The 24877-nt window shown below is 51.0% G+C and overlaps 1 protein-coding gene across 1 annotated transcript in view; it reads left to right on the top strand.

Moving 5' to 3' along the window:
- LOC144511504 (HHIP-like protein 1) overlaps window positions 1-24877 on the top strand; it is a gene marked incomplete at its 5' end in the record, with an annotated part of 50301 nt that overhangs the window by 8676 nt on the left and 16748 nt on the right. The window contains 5 exons of the mRNA XM_078241889.1: window positions 6916-7244; window positions 8647-8773; window positions 11522-11667; window positions 15325-15406; window positions 18412-18494. Of these exons, the coding sequence (XP_078098015.1) occupies window positions 6916-7244; window positions 8647-8773; window positions 11522-11667; window positions 15325-15406; window positions 18412-18494 (767 nt within the window). The remainder of the gene's footprint in view (window positions 1-6915; window positions 7245-8646; window positions 8774-11521; window positions 11668-15324; window positions 15407-18411; window positions 18495-24877) is intronic.

The following is a 24877-nucleotide window of genomic DNA, read 5'->3' on the forward strand; positions in this document are numbered from 1 at the left end:
GTGTGAGAGAGAGAGTGTGAGAGAGAGTGTGAGAGAGAGAGTGTGAGAGAGAGAGTGTGAGAGAGAGTGTGAGAGAGAGTGTGAGTGTGTCTGCATTGACTTTAACCGAAGGAAGCTATGGCGGAACACAGTTTGGCAGCCTGTCTTTTTCCACATTTATTAATTTGTGGAATTTGTCATATTTGATATGAGTTTATCCCATGTTATGGAGTACGCACATCCTTTTAGAATGCTGGGAGGTGATACTATGTGAGCCACAATGTAGCATTCTGCTGCCTGAGATCATAGGAACAGGAGGAGGCCATTCAGCCCCACAAGCCCATTCTGCCAATCAATCAGATCATGGCTGATCTCCACCTTAAGATGTGTAGGTTAGATGGATTGGCCATGCTAAATTGCCCCTTAGTGTCCAAAGATGTGCAGGTTAGGTGGATTGACCATGTTAAATTGCCCCTTAGTATCCAAAGATGTGCAGGTTAGGTGGATTGGCCATGCTAAATTGCTCCTTAGTGTCCAAAGATGTGCAGGTTAGATGGATTGGCCATGCTAAATTGCCCCTTAGTATCCAAAGAAGTGCAGGTTAGGTGGATTGGCCATGCTAAATTGTCCCTTAGTGTCCAAAGATGTGCAGGTTAGGTGGATTGGCCATGCTAAATTGCCACTTAGTATCCAAAGATGTGCAGGTTAGGTGGATTGGCCATGCTAAATTGCCACTTAGTATCCAAAGATGTGCAGGTTAGGTGGATTGGCCATGCTAAATTGCTCCTTAGTGTCCAAAGATGTGCAGGTTAGATGGATTGGCCATGCTAAATTGCCCCTTAGTATCCAAAGAAGTGCAGGTTAGGTGGATTGGCCATGCTAAATTGCCACTTAGTATCCAAAGATGTGCAGGTTAGGTGGATTGGCCATGCTAAATTGCCACTTAGGCCGGAATTTTACCGGCATGCCCGCCCTGTTTCCGGGGCCGGGTGAGGTTCGGAGAATGGCATTCTCCATTGGCCTTGGGTGGGATCGTGTCAACCATGGGCAGACATGCTGGTAAAGCTCTGCCCTTAATATCCAAAGGTGTGCGAGGGTTGGGGGATTAGTGGGATAAATATGTAAGGCTACAGGGACAGGGCCTGGGTGGGATGCTCTGTCGGAGTGTCGGTGCATTCACAATGGGCCAAATGGCCTCCTTCTGCACTGTAGGGATTCTATGATTCTCTCAGTTAAAGTGCTTAATCGTTGGAGGATATTGAATGTTAATATCCTGGTGACCTTAGGATTAAAATGATTATGAATTTAACTAATTAATGAGAATTTAAATTCCATGAACTGCCAGGGTGGGATTTGAACTCTTGACCCTAGACCAGTGCGTTGGGCTAGGCCGCCATCTTCCAGCAGCCCCTCCGACTGCTACAGGGGAGCTCTTAATGGACAATAAAAACTCCAAGTTTTCTCACCGAGATACAAACCCCTGTAAAAGACGCCGCTCGACTTTCCCTCCCTCTGTTGTCGATGTTCCGTGCGGTGGGAGACGGAGAGTGCGAGAGGTGCCAATAAAGACAGCAGAGAATGTGTCTGCTGATGGGGGCGCATGTGGGGGAGGGGGGGAGGGGGGGGCGGCGGGTGGAAGAGATGGAGGCGTTCAGGCTGCAGGTTTCAAATGGAATTTCTTTGTGAGAGACTTGGCAGAAAAGTACAGCGCAAGGAAAAATAAATCTTCCCAGCCAATGCTCGAGACAGAGTCTGAAATCTCTTGGGAGTTTGCCACTGGGTGTGTCGTGGAAGGGGTAAATCTGACAGGTACAACCCCCCCCCCCCCCCCCCCCGGCCCTTGTTCGTCACTCCCCGAGAGCCAACTGCAATTAGTCGCCATGGTAACGAGGCCTAAAGGCTTGGTTTGACTAGGCCTCAGGCTGAGAGTCTCAGAAAAGATAGAAAGCATGACAAGCCTTGGCTTTTAAAGTTTTAAGGTTTATTTATTAGTGTCGCAGATAGGCTCACATTAACACTGCAATGAAGTTACTGTGAAAATCCCCTAGTCGCCACACTCTGCCACCTGTTCGTGTACACTGAGGGAGAATTTAGCATGGCCAATCCAGCTGACCAGCGTGTCTTCGGGCTGTGAGAAGAAATCGGAGCATCCGGAAGAAACCCACGCAGACACGGGGAGAACGTGCAGACTCTGCACAGATAGTGACCCAAGCCGGGAATTGTACCCGGGTCCCTGGCGCTGTGAGGCAGCAGTGCTAACCCACTGTGCCACCGTGCCGCCCCCGTGTAATATTACCTCAAGGCAATCCCTCAGACCATCCCTGCCAGCCCCCTGCTTCTGACTAAACTTTGACACATTGGCGGAGAGCCCTGCCAAGTATAATTCCCTGGACACGTTTTGTCCTTTAACCCACTCCACCGATCGTCACTGCTGTTTAATTCAGCGAGATCTCTGCTCGCTACCTCAGCAGTCACGCACGGCCGGCACAGATTATTGCTTGTGGGTCTCCAAGGCCTCTCTCAGGCAATCACAGTCCTCAACGCTTTCAGCCTCCCACCTTCGATGCCAGAGAACTGGGCCAAGTGCCATGAGGAAAGGGTGCCAAGGCTAACATTCAACTTGCCCGCTATGCAGCCAGCTCACCCAGTGTGAAGGAACTTATATCATTCATTATTTACATTGTCACACGTCCCATTTATTCCAAGCTTTTCTCAAGAATTCCCAGCACTTTCTCCATTTCTAATGAGTTTTATGTCTGTCCATTTTTTTATAGATGCACCACCTCCCACTGAACCTCCGAGGACAGGTACAGCACGGGGTTAGATACAGAGTAAAGCTCCCTCTACACTGTCCCCATCAAACACTCCCAGGGCAGGTACAACACGGGGTTAGATACAGAGTAAAGCTCCCTCTACACTTTCCCCATCAAACATTCCCAGGACGGGTACAGCATGGTGTCAGATACGGAGTAAAGCTCCCTCTACACTGTCCCCATCAAACACTCCCAGGACAGGTACAGCACGGGGTTAGATACAGAGTAAAGCTCTCTCTACACTGTCCTCCAACAAACACTCCCAGGACAGGTACGGCACGGGGTTAGATACGGAGTAAAGCTCCCTCTACACTGTCCCCATCAAACACTCCCAGGACAGGTACAGCGCGGGGTTAGATACAGAGTAAAGCTCTCTCTACACTGTCCTCCATCAAACACTCCCAGGACGGGTACAGCACGGGGTTCGATACAGAGTAAAGCTCTCTCTACACTATCCCCATCAAACACTCCCAGGACAGGTACAGCGCGGGGTTCGATACAGAGTAAAGCTCTCTCTACACTATCCCCATCAAACACTCCCGGGACAGGTACAGCACAGGGTTAGACACAGAGTAAAGCTCCCTCTACACTGTCCCCATCAAACACTCCCAGGACAGGTACAGCACGGGGTGAGATACAGAGTAAAGCTCCCTCTACACTGTCCCCATCAAACACTCCCGGGACAGTTACAGCACGGGGTTAGATACAGAGTAAGGTTCCCTCTACACTGTCCCCATCAAACACTCCCAGGACAGGTACAGCGCGGGGTTAGATACAGAGTAAAGCTCTCTCTACACTGTCCTCCATCAAACACTCCCAGGCCGTGTACAGCACGGGGTTAGATACAGAGTAAAGCTCCCTCTACACTGTCCCCATTAAACACTCCCAGGACAGGTACAGTACGGGGTTAGATACAGAGTCAAGCTCCCTCCACACAGTCCCCATCAAACACTCCCAGGACAGGTACAGCACGGGGTTAGATACAGAGTCAAGCTCCCTCCACACTGTCCCCATCAAACACTCCCAGGACAGGTACAGCACGGGGTTAGATACAGAGTAAAGCTCCCTCGACGCTACGTGATATCATAGAGTCATTGTTGAACAGAAGCTGACCATTCGGCCCATTGAATCCAAGGTGACTCTCTGTAGAGCAATCCAGGAGGTCCCATTCCCCCACCCCATCCCCATATCCCTGCAAGTTCATTTCTTTCATGTCCACCAATTTCCTTTTGCAATCATTCACTGTCTCCGTAATGCCCGAACGATGTTGGTTGTTGTGGGTCATTGTGTCATCGAGGTATACAGCATGGAAACAGGCCCTTAGCCCAACTGATCCATGCCACCCTTTTTTTTTAACCACGAGGCTAGTTCCAGTTGCCCACGTTTGGCCCATAATCCCTCTGCACCCATCGTACCCATGTAATTGTCTAAACGCTTTTTAAAAGACGAAATTGTACCCGCCTCTACTATTCCCTCTGGCAGCTCGTTCCAGGCACTCACCACCCTGTGTGTGAAAGAATTGCCTCTCTGGACCCTTTTGTATCTCTCCCCTCTCACCTTAAACCTATGCCCTCTGGTTTTAGACTCCCCTACCTTTGAGAAAAGATGTTGACTGTCTAGCTATTCTGTGCCCCAAGACGAATGCACTTCATCCCAGGGTGGGATCAAACCATCATCCTTTCAGTTAACAGCTGAACACGATAACTGATTGTACCACAGAGACTACTCATTTCAATGAAAAGGGAAAACTAAGGACGGCACGGCGGCAGAGTGGTTAGCACTGCTGCCTCACAGCGCCAGGGACGTGGGTTCAATTCCCGGCTTGGGTCACTGTCTGTGTGGAGCTTGCATGTTCTCCCCATGTCTGCGTGGGTTTCCTCCGGTTTCCTCCCACAGTCCGAAAGACATGCTGGTTAGGGGTGCATTGGCCGTGCTAAATTCTCCCTCAGTGTTTCCCGAACAGGCGCCGGAGGTCACATGTACCATCAGGAACAGTTTTTCTGTCTCTACCTTGTCTAAAGCTGTGCTAATCTTGCCTGCCTCTATCAAATCTCTCCTCAACCTCCTTCACTCCAAGGAGAACAACCCCGGCTTCTCCAACCCTCAGGGGTGGCACGTGGGCACAGTGGTTAGCACTGCTGCCTCAGAGCGCCAGGGACCCGGGTTCGATTCCAGCCTCCGGTGACTGTCGGTGTGGAGTTTGCACATTCTCCCCGTGTCTGCGTGGGTTTCCTCCAGGTGCTCCAGTTTCCTCCCAGACTCCAAGGATGTGCTGTTTAGGTGGATTGGCCGTGCTAAATTGCCCCTTAGTGTCAGGGAGATTAGCAGGGTAAATATGTGGGGTTACGGGGATAGGGCCTGGGTGGGATTGCGGTTGGTGCAGACTCGATGGGCCGAATGGAGTCCTTTTGCACTGTCGGGATTCTGATTCTATCCTCGGGGATAATATCATCCCCATCTCTGTAATCGTTCCGGTAAATCTCCCTCCACAGCCCTCTTATGAATGATCACATCTTACCCAAAGCGTGGCGATGAGATCAGTACTCTAGTTGTGACCCGACCAGTGTTGGGGTTTGAAATGGAATTGTGGTGAAGTGTCCTACCTGGATTGCCATGGTCATGTGACCTCGGCCACGAGGGGATGTCTGGGGTGGGGCTGGGGGGGTGTCGACATGTTACGTTGCAGCCCAATGAAGACATTACTCCAGAAAGCCATCTTTGAGCTCGCAACATGGTGTCAACAGTCGATCTGAGATTGGAGGTTCTAAAACTGTGAAGGAGAGGTTGCAAAACCATAAGATATAGGAGCAGAATTAGGCCATTCGGCCCATTGAGTCTGCTCCACCATTCGATCATGGCTGATATGATTCTCATCCCCATTCTCCTGCCTTTTCCCCATAACTTTTGATCTCCTTACCAATCAAGAACCTCTCTGTCTTAAATACACTCAATGGCCCGGCCTCCTCTGTGGCAACGAATTCCACAGATTCACCGCCCTCTGGATGAAGAAATTTCTCCTCATCTCGGTTCTATCGGACCATTCCTTTACTTTGAGGCTGTGTCCTGGGATCCGAGTCTCTCCGACTAATGGAAACATCTTCCCCACGTCCACTCTATCCAGGCCTTTCAGTATTCTGTAAGTTTCACGACCTTTATGGACGGCACGGTGGCACAGTGGGTTAGCACTGCTGCCTCACGGTACCAGGGACCCGGGTTCGATTCCCGGCTTGGGTCACTGACTGTGCGGAATCTCCTGTGACTGCGTGGGTTTCCTCCGGGTGCTCCAGTTTCCTTTCACAGTCCGAAAGATGTGCTGGTTAGGGTGCATTGGCCATGCTAAATTCTTCCTCAGTGTACCCGAATAGGTGCCAGAGTGTGGCAACTAGGGGATTTTCACAGTAACTTCAATGCAGTGTTAATGTAAGCCTACTTGTGCCATACCCCTCATGCCCTCCACCTGATTTGATTTGATTTATTATTGTCACATGCATGAGTATACAGTGAAAAGTATTGTTTCTTGCATGCTATACAGACAAAGCATACCGTTCATAGAGAAGGAAAGGAGAGAGTGCAGAATGTAGTGTTACAGTCATAGCTAGGGTGTAGAGAAAGATCACCTTAATGCAAGGTAGGTCCATTCAAAAGTCTGACAGCAGCAGGGAAGAAGCTGTTCTTGAGTCGGTTGGTACGTGACCTCAGACTTTTGTATCTTTTTCCCGACGGAAGAAGGTGGAAGAGAGAATGTCTGTGGTGCGTGGGGGTACTTGATTATGCTGGCTGCTTTTCCGAGGCAGTGGGAAGTGTAGACAGAGTCAATGGATGGGAGGCTGGTTTGCATGATGGATTGGGCTTTGTTCATGACCCTTTGTAGTTCCTTGCGGTCTTGGGCAGAGCAGGAACCATACCAAGCTATGATACATCCGGAAAGAATGCTTTCTATGGTGGGTCTGCAAAAGTTGGTGAGAGTCCTCAGTCACAGGGGGCTGTGTTAAACCACCCCCCCAGGTCACATGGGGAAGAGTGAGTTGCTCATTGGTCTAATGTGTTTCGCTATCCAACCACCCCTCCCCTCCACCCTCACCCACCCCCCTCCCCCACCCTCACCCGCCCATCGCCCATACAGGTCCTCCCTGCTGGGTAAGGTGCTGCGCGTCGATGTGAACCACAATGACCACGGACCCCCCTACCAGATCCCAGCCGGCAACCCGTTCGTGAGGGAGAGGGGCGCCCGGCCCGAGGTCTACGCCTACGGGGTCCGGAACATGTGGCGGTGCTCGGTGGACCGCGGTGACCCGGCGACGGGCGTCGGGCGGGGGCGCCTGTTCTGTGGCGACGTGGGTCAGAACAAGTTCGAGGAGGTGGACCTCATCGAGAGAGGGGGCAACTACGGCTGGAGGGCAAAGGAGGGCTTCTCCTGCTATGACAAGAAGCTCTGTGCCAACTCATCGCTAAGTGAGTCACATTTCTATTAGAGATTGGCTTTTCCCCATCACCCTCCCAATGTGAATATTGACCCCATAGTGGCGATCGGCGTCAATATTCCCCAAACGCTGATCACCACTATGGGGTCAACATTCACAGGCTCGATGGGCCAAATAGTCTCCTTCTGCACTGTAGGGATTCTATGATTCTATTCTATGATTAAGTCCTATCTTCCTCACCATCCGTTCTTACACACTGCTTGCTCACTTGCCTCTAGACCGTTCCTTGGTGAGCCAGGATAACGCAGTAAGAAGTTTAACAACACCAGGTTAAAGTCCAACAGGTTTATTTGGTAGCAAAAGCCACACAAGCTTTCGGAGCTCTAAGCCCCTTCTTCAGGTGAGTGGGAATTCTGTTCACAAACAGAGCATATAAAGACACAGACTCAATTTACATGAATAATGGTTGGAATGCGAATACTTACAACTAATCAAGTCTTTAAGAAACAAAACAATGTGAGTGGAGAGAGCATCAAGACAGGCTAAAAAGATGTGTATTGTCTCCAGACAAGACAGCCAGTGAAACTCTGCAGGTCCACGCAACTGTGGGAGTTACAAATAGTGTGACATGAACCCAATATCCCGTGACACACGACAGCGCAGAGTCGCTGAGCAGAAACTGATGGCCAAGTTCCGCACACACGAGGACGGCCTCAACCGGGATATTGGGTTCATGTCACACTATTTGTAACTCCCACAGTTGCGTGGACCTGCAGAGTTTCACTGGCTGTCTTGTCTGGAGACAATACACATCTTTTTAGCCTGTCTTGATGCTCTCTCCACTCACATTGTTTTGTTTCTTAAAGACTTGATTAGTTGTAAGTATTCGCATTCCAACCATTATTCATGTAAATTGAGTCTGTGTCTTTATATGCTCTGTTTGTGAACAGAATTCCCACTCACCTGAAGAAGGGGCTTGCAGCTCCGAAAGCTTGTGTGGCTTTTGCTACCAAATAAACCTGTTGGACTTTAACCTGGTGTTGTTAAACTTCTTACTGTGTTTACCCCAGTCCAACGCCGGCATCTCCACATCATGAGCCAGGATAACACAGCGCAGTTACAGAGGGAGTTCCAGGATTTCATAGAATGGCCAATCCACCATGTTGAATTCCAAAAAGGAATCATCTAGACTCGAAACATTGGCTCTATTGTCTCTCCACAGATGCTGTCAGACCTGCTGAGATTTTCCAGCATTTTTCTGTTTTTGTTTCAGATTCCAGCATCCGCAGTATTTTGTCTTTATCCGAGAGGTCCACCATGATCTGATGGGATGGCGGAGCTTGCTCGGAGGGCTGAATTTGCCTACTTCTGCTCGTAATTCCTATGTTCCCAAATCTTTTATTGCGATGTTGATACCCTTGCTTGTGTTCCAGATGATATCTTGCCGATATTCGCATACTCCCACAGGTTGGGCAGGTCTGTGACGGGCGGTTACATCTACCGAGGCTGCGAGATGCCCAACCTCAATGGACTCTACATCTTCGGGGACTTCATGAGTGGGTAGGTTCCTTCCTCAGTTGCAGGGTGACCTCCGGTGCAGGAACAGCGCTGTGAGGCGCATGTATCTTTTTAAGGAGGCATTTCTTAAACAGCTTGCCCACTGCTGTCCAGCCCCCGGACAGGAGAACATTGCTGCCGTCCCACCGGACAGACGGGTCCGCGTCCCCTCTCTTAATCGCCATCATTGGTATTTCGACAAATAAAGAACCACATTATTGGTTCACCAATCCTCGCCGTGTGAACGTTTGCGCTAAAGGTTTGATTTGGGTGGCACGGTGGGTTGGCACCGCTGCCTCACAGCGCCAGGGACCCAGGTTTGATTCCCGGCTTGGGTCACTGTCTGTGCGGAGTTTGCACATTCTCCCCGTGTCTGCGTGGGTTTCCTCCGGGTGCTCCGGTTTTCTCCCACAGTCCGAAAGACGTGCTGGTTAGGTGCTAAATTCTCCCTAATGTACCTGAACAGGCGCCGGAGTGTGGCGACGAGAGGATTTTCACAGTAACTTCATTGTAGTGTTAATGTAAGCCTACTTGTGACACTAATAAATAAACTTTACTATTTGATTTGATTTATTATTGTCACATGTATTGGGATACAGTGAAAAGTATTGTTTCTTGCGCGCTAAACAGACAAAGCATACCATTCATAGAGAAGGAAAGGAGAGAGTGCAGAGTGTAGCGTTACAGTCATAGCTAGGGTGTAGAGAAAGATCAGCTTAATGCGAGGTAGATCCATTCAAAAGTCTGACAGCAGCAGGGAAGAAGCTGTTCTTGAGTCGGTCGGTACGTGACCTCAGACTTTTGTATCCTTTTCCCGACGGAAGAAGGTGGAAGAGAGAATGTCCGGGGCGCGTGGGGTCCTTAATTATGCCGGCTGCTTTGCCAAGAGAATGTCTGGCAACAACCTGCATTTATGTAGCACCTTTATGCAGTAAAACGTCCCAAGATGCTTCTCCACAGAAGCATCAGTAAGATCATAGGAAATAGGAATAGGAGTAGGCCATTCGGCCCCTCGTTTCTACTCCAGCTTTCAATAAGATCATGGCAGTTCCAACATTGCTCACGCCCACTTTCCTGCCCTTTCCCCGTAACCCTCGATTCCCTTACTGATCAAAAATCTTATCTCAGCTTTCAATCTATACAAGGACTCCGCCCCCCACAGCTCTCTGTGGCAAAGAGTTCCAAAGACTCACAACCCTCAGAGAGAAGATATTCCTCCTCACCTCAATTGGTGCCCCTTCATTCTGAGACCATGCCCTCTGATCCTAGACACTCCCATGAGGGGGAAACATCCTCTCAGCATTTACCCTGTCAAGCCCCTCAAGAATCCGATAAGTTTCAATGAGATCACCTCTCATTCTTCTACATTCCAATAAGTACAGTCCCCCAACCTGTTTAACTTTTCCTGATAAGACAATCCCTCCACACCGGGGATCACCTCGGTGAACCTTATCTGAACTGCCTCCAATGAAATAATACCTTTCTTCAAAGAAGAGGCACAAAGCTTCTCACGGTGCTTCAGTATGACACAACATTTGAATTCATAGAATAGAATCATAGAATCCCTACAGTGCAGAAGGAGGACTTTTGGCCCATCGAGTCTGCCTCTACTCTCTGACAGAATATCTTACCCTGCCCTATCCCCTGCAACCCCCACACATTTCCCATGGTCAATCCACCTACCCACACATCTTTGGACACTAAGGGGCAATTTAGCATGGCCAATCCACCGAACCTACACATCTTTGGACACTGAGGGACAATTTACCATGGCCAATCCACCGAACCTACACATCTTTGGACACTAATGGGCAATTTAGCATGGCCAATCCACCCAACCCACACATCTTTGGACACTAGGGGGCAATTTAGCATGGCCAATCCACTCAATCTGCACATCTTTGGACACTAAGGGACAATTTAGCATGGCCAATCCCCCTAACCTACACATCTTTGGACACTAATGGGCAATTTAGCATGGCCAATCCACCTAACCCACACATCTTTGGACACTAAGGGGCAATTTAGCATGGCCAATCCACCTAACCCACACATCTTTGGACACTAAGGGGCAATTTAGCATGGCCAATCCACCTAACCCACACATCTTTGGACACTAAGGGGCAATTTAGCATGGCCAATCCACCTAACCTACACATCCTTGGACACTAAGGAGCAATTTAGCATGGCCAATCCACCTAACCCACACATCTTTGGACACTAAGGGGCAATTTAGCATGGCCAATCCACCTAACGCACACATCTTTGGACACTAATGGGCAATTTAGCATGGCCAATCCACCCAACCTACACATCTTTGGACACGAAGGAACAATTTACCATGGCTAATCCTCCGAATCCACACATCTTTGGACTGCTTTTCTGGCCTAATTATTTGCCCCTATTCTTCCCTGTGTGTGCCTGGAGAGGGAGCAGGTGGTGGTGCCCACTGGGACATTTTAGACCATCCCAGTCCAGTGGGCACCATGGGGGGTTGGGGTGGGGCGAGGAGGAGGGGCGGGGGGGGGAGTTGGGCAGGAGTGGGGGTGGTAGTGAACGGGGAGTGGGAGGGGTGGGTGGCGGTGGAGGGGCATTGGGGGCTAGAGTTTTCCTAAATGAACTTGATCAGTTTTCTCCTGAAATAAGAAGCTGTCCTGTGTTACGCAGCCTCTTTAATTTTAAGTATAACGGAACATTGAGAGATTGGTGTGCTCGTGATGTCCAGATGATTCTCCCGTGTTTGTCTTCCAGCCGCCTAATGGCCCTGAAGGAGGATTTGCACTCCGGCCGCTGGAACTATCACGAGATCTGCATGGGGCAGGGGCAAGTGTGCAACTTTCCCAGACTCATCAATAACTACTATCAGTATATCATCTCCTTCGCTGAGGACGAGGCAGGTAACCTTCCTCACTCTGCACCGCCGTCTAGGGGAATGCAAGGCCTTTCAATCTGGAAGAGGAAGAATTTCCAGGCAGTGGGTCCAGGCAGTGGGTCCAGGCAGTGGGTCCAGGCAGCGGGAACAGACAGCGGATCCAGACAGGCGGTCCAGACAGGCAGTCCAGACAGGCGGCCCAGAGAGTGGCCCCAGTCAGTGGGCCCAGTCAGTGGGCCCAGTCAGTGGGCCCAGGCAGTAGGCAGTGGGCCCAGGCAGTGGGTTCAGAAAGTGCGTCCAGGCAGTGATCCCAGACAGTGGGTCTAGGCAGTAGGCCTAGAGAGTAGGCCCAGAGAGTAGGCCCAGAGAGTAGACCCAGAGAGTAGGCCCAGACAGTGGGCCCAGACAGTGGGCCCAGACAGTGGGCCCAGACAGTGGGCCCAGACAGTGGGCCCAGACAGTGGGTCCAGGCAGTTGGTCCAGGCAGTGGGTCGAGGCAGTGGGTCCTGGCAGTGGGTCGAGGCAGTGGGTTGAGGCAATGACTCAGACAGGGGGCCCAGACAGGGGGCCCAGACAGTGGGTCCAGACAGTAGGGCCCAGACAGTGGGTCCAGGCAGTTGGTCCAGACAGTGGGGCAAGGCAATGGGCCCAGATAATGGATTCAGGCAGTGGGCCCGGAGAGTGGGCCCGGCGAGTGGGCCCGGACAGCCGGGCCTGGACAGCCGGGCCCCAGACAGCGGGGCCCAGACAGCGGGGCCCAGACAGCGAGGCCCAGACAGCGTGGCCCAGACAGTGGGTCCAGTCAGTGGGCCCAGGCTGCAGCCCCAACAATCCAATCCAAAGATGTGTGGGTTAGGTGGATTGGCCAGGCTAAATTGCCCTTCATGTCAGGGGGGTTAGCAGGGTAAATGCATGGAGTTACGGGGATGGGGCTGTGTGGGATTGTGGTCGGTGCAGAGTTGATGGGGCGAATGGCCTTCTTCTGCACTGTATGGATTCTATGATTTATTATTATCTCTATGTCTTACAAGAGGGAATTGAATATTTATCTGAAATGTAAACATTTGCAGGGCTAGCAGGAACTAGTGGGGCAGTGGGATAGAGCTTGACGCAATGGGCTGAATGGCCTTCTTTTCCATGGTCACCATTCTGCGATCCCGCAAATGAAAGTCCACGTCACCGACAGCATTCGCACCAGTAAACTACGGGCAGTGGTTGGCGCTGCTGCCTCACAGCACCAGGGACCCGGGTTCACTGCTGCCTCACAGCGCCAGGGACCCGGGTTCACTGCTGCCTCACAGCGCCAGGGACCCGGGTTCACTGCTGCCTCACAGCGCCAGGGACCCGGGTTCACTGCTGCCTCACAGCGCCAGGGACCCGGGTTCACTGCTGCCTCACAGCGCCAGGGACCTGAATTCAATTCTGGCCTCGGGTCACTGTCTGCGTGGAGTCTGCATATTCTCCCCATGTCCGGGTGCTCCGGTTTCCTCCCGCACTCCAAAGATGTGCAGGTTAGGTGGATTGGCCAAGCTAAATTGTCCCTTAGTGTCCAATGATGTGCAGGTTAGGTGGATTGGCCAAGCTAAATTGTCCCTTAGTGTCCAATGATGTGTAGGTTAGGTGGATTGGCCATGCTAAATTGTCCCTTAGTGTCCAAAGATGTGCAGGTTAGGTGGATTGGCCGTGCTACATTGTCCCTTAGTGTCCAATGATGTGCAGGTTAGGTGGATTGGCCATGCTAAATTGTCCCTTAGTGTCCAAAGATGTGTAGGTTAGGTGGATTGGCCATGCTAAATTGTCCCTTAGTGTCCAAAGATGTGCAGGTTAGGTGGATTGGCCATGCTAAATTGTCCCTTAGTGTCCAAAGATGTGTAGGTTAGGTGGATTGGCCATGCTAAATTGTCCCTTAGTGTCCAAAGATGTGTAGGTTAGGTGGATTGGCCATGCTAAATTGTCCCTTAGTGTCCAAAGATGTGCAGGTTAGGTGGATTGGCCAAGCTAAATTGTCCCTTAGTGTCCAATGATGTGCAGGTTAGGTGGATTGGCCAAGCTAAATTGTCCCTTAGTGTCCAATGATGTGTAGGTTAGGTGGATTGGCCATGCTAAATTGTCCCTTAGTGTCCAAAGATGTGCAGGTTAGGTGGATTGGCCGTGCTACATTGTCCCTTAGTGTCCAATGATGTGCAGGTTAGGTGGATTGGCCATGCTAAATTGTCCCTTAGTGTCCAAAGATGTGTAGGTTAGGTGGATTGGCCATGCTAAATTGTCCCTTAGTGTCCAAAGATGTGCAGGTTAGGTGGATTGGCCATGCTAAATTGTCCCTTAGTGTCCAAAGATGTGTAGGTTAGGTGGATTGGCCATGCTAAATTGTCCCTTAGTGTCCAAAGATGTGTAGGTTAGGTGGATTGGCCATGCTAAATTGTCCCTTAGTGTCCAAAGATGTGCAGGTTAGGTGGATTGGCCATGCTAAATTGTCCCTTAGTGTCCAATGATGTGCAGGTTAGGTGGATTGGCCATGCTAAATTGTCCCTTAGTGTCCAAAGATGTGTAGGTTAGGTGGATTGGCCATGCTAAATTGTCCCTTAGTGTCCAAAGATGTGCAGGTTAGGTGGATTGGCCAAGCTAAATTGTCCCTTAGTGTCCAATGATGTGTAGGTTAGGTGGATTGGCCGTGCTAAATTGTCCCTTAGTGTCCAAAGATGTGTAGGTTAGGTGGATTGGCCATGCTAAATTGTCCCTTAGTGTCCAAAGATGTGCAGGTTAGGTGGATTGGCCATGCTAAATTGTCCCTTAGTGTCCAAAGATGTGTAGGTTAGGTGGATTGGCCATGCTAAATTGTCCCTTAGTGTCCAAAGATGTGCAGGTTAGGTGGATTGGCCATGCTAAATTGTCCCTTAGTGTCCAAAGATGTGTAGGTTAGGTGGATTGGCCATGCTAAATTGTCCCTTAGTGTCCAAAGATGTGTAGGTTAGGTGGATTGGCCATGCTAAATTGTCCCTTAGTGTCCAAAGATGTGCAGGTTAGGTGGATTGGCCAAGCTAAATTGTCCCTTAGTGTCCAATGATGTGTAGGTTAGGTGGATTGGCCGTGCTAAATTGTCCCTTAGTGTCCAAAGATGTGTAGGTTAGGTGGATTGGCCAAGCTAAATTGTCCCTTAGTGTCCAATGATGTGTAGGTTAGGTGGATTGGCCAAGCTAAATTGTCCCTTAGTGTCCAAAGATGTGTAGGTTAGGTGGATTGGCCATGCTAAATTGTCCCTTAGTGTCCAATGATGTGTAGGTTAGGTGGATTGGCCATGCTAAATTGTCCCTTAGTGTCCAAAGATGTGTAGGTTAGGTGGATTGGCCATGCTAAATTGTCCCTTAGTGTCCAAAGATGTGCAGGTTAGGTGGATTGGCCATGCTAAATTGTCCCTTAGTGTCCAAAGATGTGCAGGTTAGGTGGATTGGCCATGCTAAATTGTCCCTTAGTGTCCAAAGATGTGCAGGTTAGGTGGATTAGCCAGGATAAGCGTATGGGGATAGGACGGGGGAGAGGGTGTGGATAAAACAGAGTGTCAGAGAGTTGGTGCAGACTCGATGGGCTGATTGGCCTCTTCTGCACTGTTGGGATTCTATGATTCACGATTGCAGTGAGGTCATGTGAAGAGAAAGGTTAACTCAGCTGCTCCGTCTCTCTGCAGGTGAACTCTACTTCATGTCCAGCGGAAACCCCAGTGCCTACATGCCCGCCGGAACCGTGTATAAACTAATCGACCCATCACGGTAAGTAATCAAACTACCTTTCAGTCTCCTAATCGCCGTGAGAGGCAGGCCAGGCCAAAGTGTCAAGATTTAGACTGTTCGCCTGTCTGTACCTGTACTGCATCACAGAATCCAGAGAGCGACAAGGCCTGTAACTCCACTGACAGCCTGACTGAGAGTAAAACCCGGAGTTAAATTCCAATCAGATATTCGCACTCGAGAGGAGATTCCTGGCGCTGTGAGGCAGCAGTGCTCACCACTGTGCCAACGTGCTGCCCCGAGGGTCATAGATTGAGGTAAACCTTTTAGAACTGAGGTGAGGAGAAATTTCTTCACCCAGAGAATGGCACAGTGGGTTAGCACTGCTGCCTCACAGCGCCAGGGACCCGGGTTCAAGTCGCGGCTCGGGTCACTGTCTGTGCGGAGTCTGCACATTCTCCCCGTGTCTGCGTGGGTTTGCTCCGGGTGCTCCGGTTTCCTCCAACGGTCCGAAAGACGTGCGGGTGAGGTGAACTGGCCGTGCTAACTTCTCCCCCAGTGTACCCGAACAGGAGTGTGGCGACGAGGGGATTTTCACAGTAACTTCATTGCAGTGTTAATGTAAACCGACTTGTGACACTGATAAATAAACTTTAACTAAAACGCTCCTGATAAGACAACCCACTCTTTCCAGTTATCAGTTTTAAAACTGCAATTGATGGATTTTTGATAACTGAAAGTTTTAAGGGGTTTGGGAGTCAAAGGTGGGGATCAGGTGGTAGGTCACAGATCAGCTACGATGGCGGGACAGGAATCAAGGGGCTGAAAGGCCTTATCCTCTCGCTTGAGCTCTGAGCAGTGGCTGGTGCTGTCCTCCAGTGGCCAGTTTAGGACATGCATCTGGAAGAAAGAACAAAAGAAAAGATTAAACTCCCCGATTGGCCGGGTGAAATTATGTTTCCTTAATTTTATCCCAGTTAGCTCACAGGGGTTTACTTTCAACCAGTTCCCCAGGCAGATAGAAACACAGAATCCATACAGTGCAGAAGGAGGCACGGTAGCACAGTGGTTAGCACGACTGCCTCACAGCGCCAGGGACCCAGGTTCGATTCCCAGCTTGGGTCACTGTCTGTGTGGAGTCTACACATTCTCCCCGTGTCTGCCTGGGTTTCCTCCGGGTGCTCCGGTTTCCTCACACAGTCCAAAGATTTGCAGATTAGGTGCATTGGCCGTGCTAAATTGCCCCTTAGTGTCAGGGGATTAGCAGGGTAAATATATGGGGCTACGGGGACAGGACCTGGGCGGGATTCTTGTTGGTACAGGCTGGTTGGGCCAAGTGGCTTTCTTCTACACTGCGGATTCTATGAGGCCATTCAGCCCATCGATCCTGCACTGACAACAATATCCCCATGTATTTACACTGCTAGTCCCCTTGACACTCAGAGATAATTTAGCACGGCTCAATCCACCTAAATGACACATCTTTTCAGACTGTGGGAGAAAACCGGAGCACCCGGAGGAAACCCACGCAGACACGGGGAGAACGTGCAAACTCCACGCAGACAGTCACCTGAGGCCGGAATCGAACCCGGGTCCCTGGCACTGTGAGGCAGCAGTGCTAACCACTGTGCCGCCGTGCCTTGCATGGAGTCAGGGCTGATATGACGGGCCGAATGGCCTCTGTCTGTGCTGTAACCATTCGCTGATTCGCGGTTCCTTTAACACGACCGTGGGTGTCGCTGTGAGGCCCCGTCTGACACGACTCCTTTCCAAACCGTCAAAACGTGACTCCGGGAACACCGCTGACATGACCCACGGGACGTCCCCGCGGTGCCTCACAGCCAATGCAATACCCTCTCCGAAGGAAAGTCGCTGTTGGAGTGCACGAAATGCGGCGACCAAATTTGTGCACAGCAAGATCCCACAAGCAGGGCAGTGACAGTGTCAGATTCTCTGGTCGATAAGAAAGGTTGGCGTGTCACTGTAAAAAAAAAAAGACACACACTGTCGAAACTTTTTATCTTGCACTCGACAGGACAGATGCCAGAATGCCAAATTTCAAAGTGGGCACCGAGTTGTAATGCCGGAGGGGGAAAAGAGGATGCTGATTGGTTGGCGGGGTTGGCTCTAATTGGTCTCGGTGTTGCCAATGACCAGAGAAACAGGGGTGTCCGCATAAGTGATCGTAAAGTCAGGGATTCGTGACAGCATGGATCGAGGCCATTGGGCCAATTGTGTCCATGCTAGCTCTGTGCAGCAATCCACTCAGTTCTGTTCACTCCCTGTCGTCCCCTCTCAAGTGCCTGTCCGATTTCCCGTGGAAACCATTTGATCATTTTCACTTTATTGTTAATAACACCCGCCGCATGTGGGGCTCATCGCGAAACCATACAGGCTCGAGGCAGCACGGTGGCACAGCGGTTAGCACTGCTGCCTCACAGCGCCAGGGACCCGGCTTTGGTTCCTGAGCTCGGGTCACTGTCTGTGCGGAGTCTGCACGTTCTCCCAGTGTGGGTTTCCTCCGGGTGCTCCGGTTTCCTCCCACTGTCTGAAAGACTGTGCTGGTTCGGGTGCATTGAGCCAAACAGGCGTCGGAGTGTGGCGACTAGGGGGAATTTCACAGTAACTTCATTGCACTGTTAATGTAAGCCTTACTTGTGACTAATAAATAAACTTTAACTTTTTAAAATCCCCACCCAAGGTCAACAGACTTTCCCATGGTCCGCCAATAGCCCACTCCCTTTCCCGTGGCAGAATTCTGGCCTTAATTGGTCACACTTTGATGACTACTGTGAGTTTGCTAATGAATTATAGATTTAAACAAGAGCGATAACTGTCATTCCTTCGTCACTTCTTTCGTTCTCTCCACAGGAATGTAACTCCTTGCCCCCCGTGGATGTTTGTACAGCCGCTGTTTTAATCATCCGTTCCCACTCATTTAGTCTACAATTTTATTATCCCTCGAGTTACGTTCAGCTTTGCTTTTTAATCCTAACGTCACCCATTGTTACCCTGTGACCACCCTCCTGGTTTTCTTTGTGTTCCAGGCGTGCAGCACCAGGGAAATGTCACTTTAAACCCAAGCCCGTGAACGTCAAGGGGAAATTGCTTCGTTTTCGACCCAAAGAGAGTGAGTCTGTTTCTGTCTCCATATTTATCTCACAGCTGGAATTTGTCAAAGGTCTTGCTTACCTTACACGCTTCCTGTCAGCGTCACAGTTATTTCCTGTCGATGCTTTTGCTGGAGCATATTAACACTTTTCACTTTACACTGTCGCGCTTTGCACTGTCGCGCTTTCCACTGTCGCGCTTTACACTGTATCGCTTTGCACTGTCGCGCTTTACACTGTCGCGGTTTACACTGTATCGCTTTGTACTGTCGCGCTTTACACTGTCGCGCTTTGCACTGTCGCGCTTTCCACTGTCGCGCTTTGCACTGTCGCGCTTTGCACTGTCGCGCTTTGCACTGTCGCGCTTTACACTGTCGCGCTTTGCACTGTCGCGCTTTACACTGTATCGCTTTGCACTGTCGCGCTTTACACTGTCGCGCTTTACACTGTCGCGCTTTACACTGTCGCGCTTTGCACTGTCGCGCTTTACACTGTCGCGCTTTGCACTGTCGCGCTTTGCACTGTCGCGCTTTACACTGTCACGCTTTGCTCTGTCGCGCTTTACACTGTCGCGCTTTGCACTGTATCGCTTTGCACTGTCGCGCTTTCCACTGTCGCGCTTTGCACTGTCGCGCTTTGCACTGTCGCGCTTTACACTGTCGCGCATTACACTGTCGCGCTTTACACTGTCTCGCTTTCCACTGTCTCGCTTTCCACTGTCGCGCTTTGCACTGTCGCGCTTTGCACTGTCTCGCTTTCCACTGTCGCGCTTTGCATTGTCGCGCTTTGCACTGTCGCGCTTTACACTGTCGCGCTTTGCACTGTCCCGCTTTGCACTGTCGCACTTTGCACTGTCGCACTTTACACTGTCCCGCTTTACACTGTCCCGCTTTGCACTGTCTCGCTTGCACTGTCGCACTTTACACTGTCCCGCTTTGCACTGTCGCGCTTTACACTGTCGCGCTTTACACTGTCTCGCTTTACACTGTCGCGCTTTACACTGTCGCGCTTTACACTGTCGCGCTTTACACTGTCTCGCTTTGCACTGTCGCGCTTTACACTGTCGCGCTTTACACTGTCCCGCTTTGCACTGTCGCGCTTTACACTGTCGCACTTTGCACTGTCGCACTTTACACTGTCCCGCTTTACACTGTCCCGCTTTGCGCTGTCTCGCTTTGCACTGTCGCACTTTACACTGTCCCGCTTTGCACTGTCGCGCTTTACACTGTCGCGCTTTACACTGTCTCGCTTTACACTGTCTCGCTTTACACTGTCGCGCTTTGCACTGTCGCGCTTTACACTGTCTCGCTTTACACTGTCGCGCTTTACACTGTCGCGCTTTACACTGTCGCACTTTACACTGTCGCGCTTTGCCCTGTCGCACTTTACACTGTCGCGCTTTGCACTGTCGCACTTTACACTGTATCGCTTTGTACTGTCACGCTTTACACTGTCCCGCATTGCACTGTCGCGCTTTACACTGTCGCGTTTTACACTGTCGCACTTTACACTGTCGCACTTTACACTGTCTCGCTTTACACTGTCTCGCTTTGCACTGTCGCACTTTACACTGTCTCGCTTTGCACTGTCGCGCTTTACACTGTCCCGCTTTGCACTGTCGCGCTTTGCACTGTCGCGTTTTACACTGTCGCACCTTACACTGTCGCACTTTACACTGTCCCGCTTTGCACTGTCGCACTTTACACTGTCCCGCTTTACACTGTCGCGCTTTACACTGTCTCGCTTTACACTGTCGCGCTTTACACTGTCGCGCTTTACACCGTCGCGCTTTGCACTGTCGCACTTTACACTGTCTCGCTTTACACTGTCGCGCTTTGCACTGTCGCGCTTTACACTGTCGCACTTTACACTGTATTGCTTTGCACTGTCACGCTTTACACTGTCCCGCTTTGCACTGTCGCGCTTTACACTGTCACGTTTTACACTGTCGCACCTTACACTGTCGCACTTTACACTGTCCCGCTTTGCACTGTCGCGCTTTGCGCTGTCTCGCTTTGCACTGTCGCACTTTACACTGTCCCGCTTTGCACTGTCGCGCTTTACACTGTCGCGCTTTACACTGTCTCGCTTTACACTGTCTCGCTTTACACTGTCGCGCTTTGCACTGTCGCGCTTTACACTGTCTCGCTTTACACTGTCGCGCTTTACACTGTCGCGCTTTACACTGTCGCACTTTACACTGTCGCGCTTTGCCCTGTCGCACTTTACACTGTCGCGCTTTGCACTGTCGCACTTTACACTGTATCGCTTTGTACTGTCACGCTTTACACTGTCCCGCATTGCACTGTCGCGCTTTACACTGTCGCGTTTTACACTGTCGCACTTTACACTGTCGCACTTTACACTGTCTCGCTTTACACTGTCTCGCTTTGCACTGTCGCACTTTACACTGTCTCGCTTTGCACTGTCGCGCTTTACACTGTCCCGCTTTGCACTGTCGCGCTTTGCACTGTCGCGTTTTACACTGTCGCACCTTACACTGTCGCACTTTACACTGTCCCGCTTTGCACTGTCGCACTTTACACTGTCCCGCTTTACACTGTCGCGCTTTACACTGTCTCGCTTTACACTGTCGCGCTTTACACTGTCGCGCTTTACACCGTCGCGCTTTGCACTGTCGCACTTTACACTGTCTCGCTTTACACTGTCGCGCTTTGCACTGTCGCGCTTTACACTGTCGCACTTTACACTGTATTGCTTTGCACTGTCACGCTTTACACTGTCCCGCTTTGCACTGTCGCGCTTTACACTGTCACGTTTTACACTGTCGCACCTTACACTGTCGCACTTTACACTGTCCCGCTTTGCACTGTCGCGCTTTACACTGTCGCGTTTTACACTGTCGCACCTTACACTGTCGCACTTTACACTGTCCCGCTTTACACTGTCGCGCTTTACACTGTCTCGCTTTACACTGTCTCGCTTTACACTGTCGCGCTTTACACCGTCGCGCTTTGCACTGTCGCGCTTTACACTGTCCTGCTTTGCACTGTCCCGCTTTGCACTGTCGCGCCTTGCATTGTCCCACTTTGCACTGTATCGCTTTGCACTGTCACGCTTTACACTGTCTCGCTTTGCACCGTCGCGCTTTACACTGTCGCGCTTTGCACTGTATCGCTTTGCACTGTCACGCTTTACACTGTCACGCTTTACACTGTCGCGCTTTGCACTGTCGCGCTTTGCACTGTATCGCTTTACACTGTCGCGCTTTGCATTGTATCGCTTTACACTGTTGCGCTTTGCACTGTCGCGCTTTGCACTGTCGCGCTTTACACTGTCGCGCTTTGCACTGTATCGCTTTACACTGTCGCGCTTTACACTGTTTCGCTTTGCACTGTCGCGCTTTGCACTGTCGCGCTTTACACTGTCGCGCTTTGCACTGTATCGCTTTACACTGTCGCGCTTTGCACTGTCGCGCTTTGCACTGTCGCACTTTACACTGTCGCGCTTTGCACAGTCGCGCTTTGCACTGTCGCGCATTACACTGTCGCGCTTTGCACTGTCTCGCTTTGCACTGTCCCGCTTTGCACTGTCTCGCTTTACACTGTCTCGCTTTGCACTGTCGCGCTTTGCACTGTCTCGCTTTCCACTGTCGCGCTTTACACTGTCGCGCTTTACACTGTCGCACTTTTCACTGTCCCGCTTTGCACTGTCGCACTTTACACTGTCCCGCTTTGCACTGTCGCGCTTTACACTGTCGCGCTTTACACTGTCTCGCTTTACACTGTCTCGCTTTACACTGTCGCGCTTTACACTGTCTTGCTTTGCACTGTCGCACTTTACACTGTCGCGCTTTGCACTGTCTCGCTTTGCACTGTCGTGCTTTACACTGTCTCGCTTTACACTGTCGCACTTTACACTGTCGCACTTTACACTGTCGCGCTTTGCACTGTCGCACTTTACACTGTCGCGCTTTGCACTGTCACACTTTACACTGTATCGCTTTACACTGTCATGCTTTACACTGTCCCGCTTTGCACTGTCGCGCTTTACACTGTCGCGTTTTACACTGTCGCACTTTACACTGTCGCACTTTACACTGTATCGCTTTACACTGTCTCGCTTTGCACTGTCGCACTTTACACTGTCTCGCTTTACACTGTCGCGCTTTACACTGTCGCGCTTTACACCGTCGCGCTTTGCACTGTCGCGCTTTACACTGTCCTGCTTTGCACTGTCGCGCTTTACACCGTCGCGCTTTGCACTGTCGCGCTTTACACTGTCCTGCTTTGCACTGTCCCGCTTTGCACTGTCGCGCCTTGCATTGTCCCACTTTGCACTGTATCGCTTTGCACTGTCACGCTTTACACTGTCTCGCTTTGCACCATCGCGCTTTACACTGTCGCGCTTCGCACTGTATCGCTTTACACTGTCTCGCTTTGCACTGTCGCGCTTTACACTGTCGCACTTTACACTGTCGCGCTTTGCACTGTCACACTTTACACTGTATCGCTTTGTACTGTCATGCTTTACACTGTCCCGCTTTGCACTGTCGCGCTTTACACTGTCGCGTTTTACACTGTCGCACTTTACACTGTCGCACTTTACACTGTATCGCTTTACACTGTCTCGCTTTGCACTGTCGCACTTTACACTGTCTCGCTTTCCACTGTCGCGCTTTACACTGTCGCGCTTTACACCGTCGCGCTTTGCACTGTCGCGCTTTACACTGTCCTGCTTTGCACTGTCGCGCTTTACACCATCGCGCTTTGCACTGTCGCGCTTTACACTGTCGCGCCTTGCATTGTCCCACTTTGCACTGTATCGCTTTGCACTGTCACGCTTTACACTGTCTCGCTTTGCACCATCGCGCTTTACACTGTCGCGCTTCGCACTGTATCGCTTTGCACTGTCACGCTTTACACTGTCGCGCTTTGCATTGTATCGCTTTACACTGTTGCGCTTTGCATTGTATCGCTTTACACTGTTGCGCTTTGCACTGTCGCGCTTTGCACTGTCGCGCTTTACACTGTCGCGCTTTGCACTGTATCGCTTTACACTGTCGCGCTTTACACTGTTTCGCTTTGCACTGTCGCGCTTTGCACTGTCGCGCTTTACACTGTCGCGCTTTGCACTGTATCGCTTTACACTGTCACGCTTTGCACCGTCGCGCTTTGCACTGTCGCGCTTTGCACTGTCGCGCTTTGCACTGTCTCGCTTTGAACTGTCCCGCTTTGCACTGTCTCGCTTTCCACTGTCGCGCTTTACACTGTCGCGCTTTACACTGTCGCGCTTTACACTGTCGCACTTTTCACTGTCCCGCTTTGCACTGTCGCACTTTACACTGTCCCGCTTTGCACTGTCGCGCTTTACACTGTCGCGCTTTACACTGTCTCGCTTTACACTGTCGCGCTTTACACTGTCTTGCTTTGCACTGTCGCACTTTATACTGTCGCGCTTTACACTGTCGCGCTTTGCATTGTATCGCTTTACACTGTTGCGCTTTGCACTGTCGCGCTTTGCACTGTCGCGCTTTCCACTGTCGCGCTTTCCACTGTCGCGCTTTGCACTGTCGCGCTTTGCCCTGTCGCGCTTTACACTGTCGCGCTTTGCACTGTCGCGCATTACACTGTCGCGCTTTGCACTGTCTCGCTTTCCACTGTCCCGCTTTGCACTGTCTCGCTTTCCACTGTCTCGCTTTCCACTGTCGCGCTTTGCATTGTCGCGCTTTGCACTGTCGCGCTTTACACTGTCGCGCTTTGCACTGTCCCGCTTTGCACTGTCGCACTTTGCACTGTCGCACTTTACACTGTCCCGCTTTGCACTGTCTCGCTTTCCACTGTCTCGCTTTCCACTGTCGCGCTTTGCATTGTCGCGCTTTGCACTGTCGCGCTTTACACTGTCGCGCTTTACACTGTCCCGCTTTACACAGTCCCGCTTTGCACTGTCTCGCTTGCACTGTCGCACTTTACACTGTCCCGCTTTGCACTGTCGCGCTTTACACTGTCGCGCTTTACACTGTCTCGCTTTACACTGTCGCGCTTTACACTGTCGCGCTTTACACTGTCTCGCTTTGCACTGTCGCGCTTTACACTGTCGCGCTTTGCACTGTCCCGCTTTGCACTGTCACGCTTTACACTGTCGCACTTTGCACTGTCGCACTTTACACTGTCCCGCTTTGCACTGTATCGCTTTGCACTGTCGCGCTTTACACTGTCCCGCTTTGCGCTGTCTCGCTTTGCACTGTCGCACTTTACACTGTCGCGCTTTACACTGTCTCGCTTTACACTGTCTCGCTTTACACTGTCGCGCTTTACACTGTCTCGCTTTGCACTGTCGCACTTTACACTGTCGCGCTTTGCACTGTCTCGCTTTGCACTGTCGCGCTTTACACTGTCTCGCTTTACACTGTCGCGCTTTACACTGTCGCACTTTACACTGT

Source organism: Mustelus asterias, chromosome 24 (assembly GCF_964213995.1).
Source record: "Mustelus asterias chromosome 24, sMusAst1.hap1.1, whole genome shotgun sequence".
In the NCBI taxonomy this organism is placed as follows: domain Eukaryota; kingdom Metazoa; phylum Chordata; class Chondrichthyes; order Carcharhiniformes; family Triakidae; genus Mustelus; species Mustelus asterias.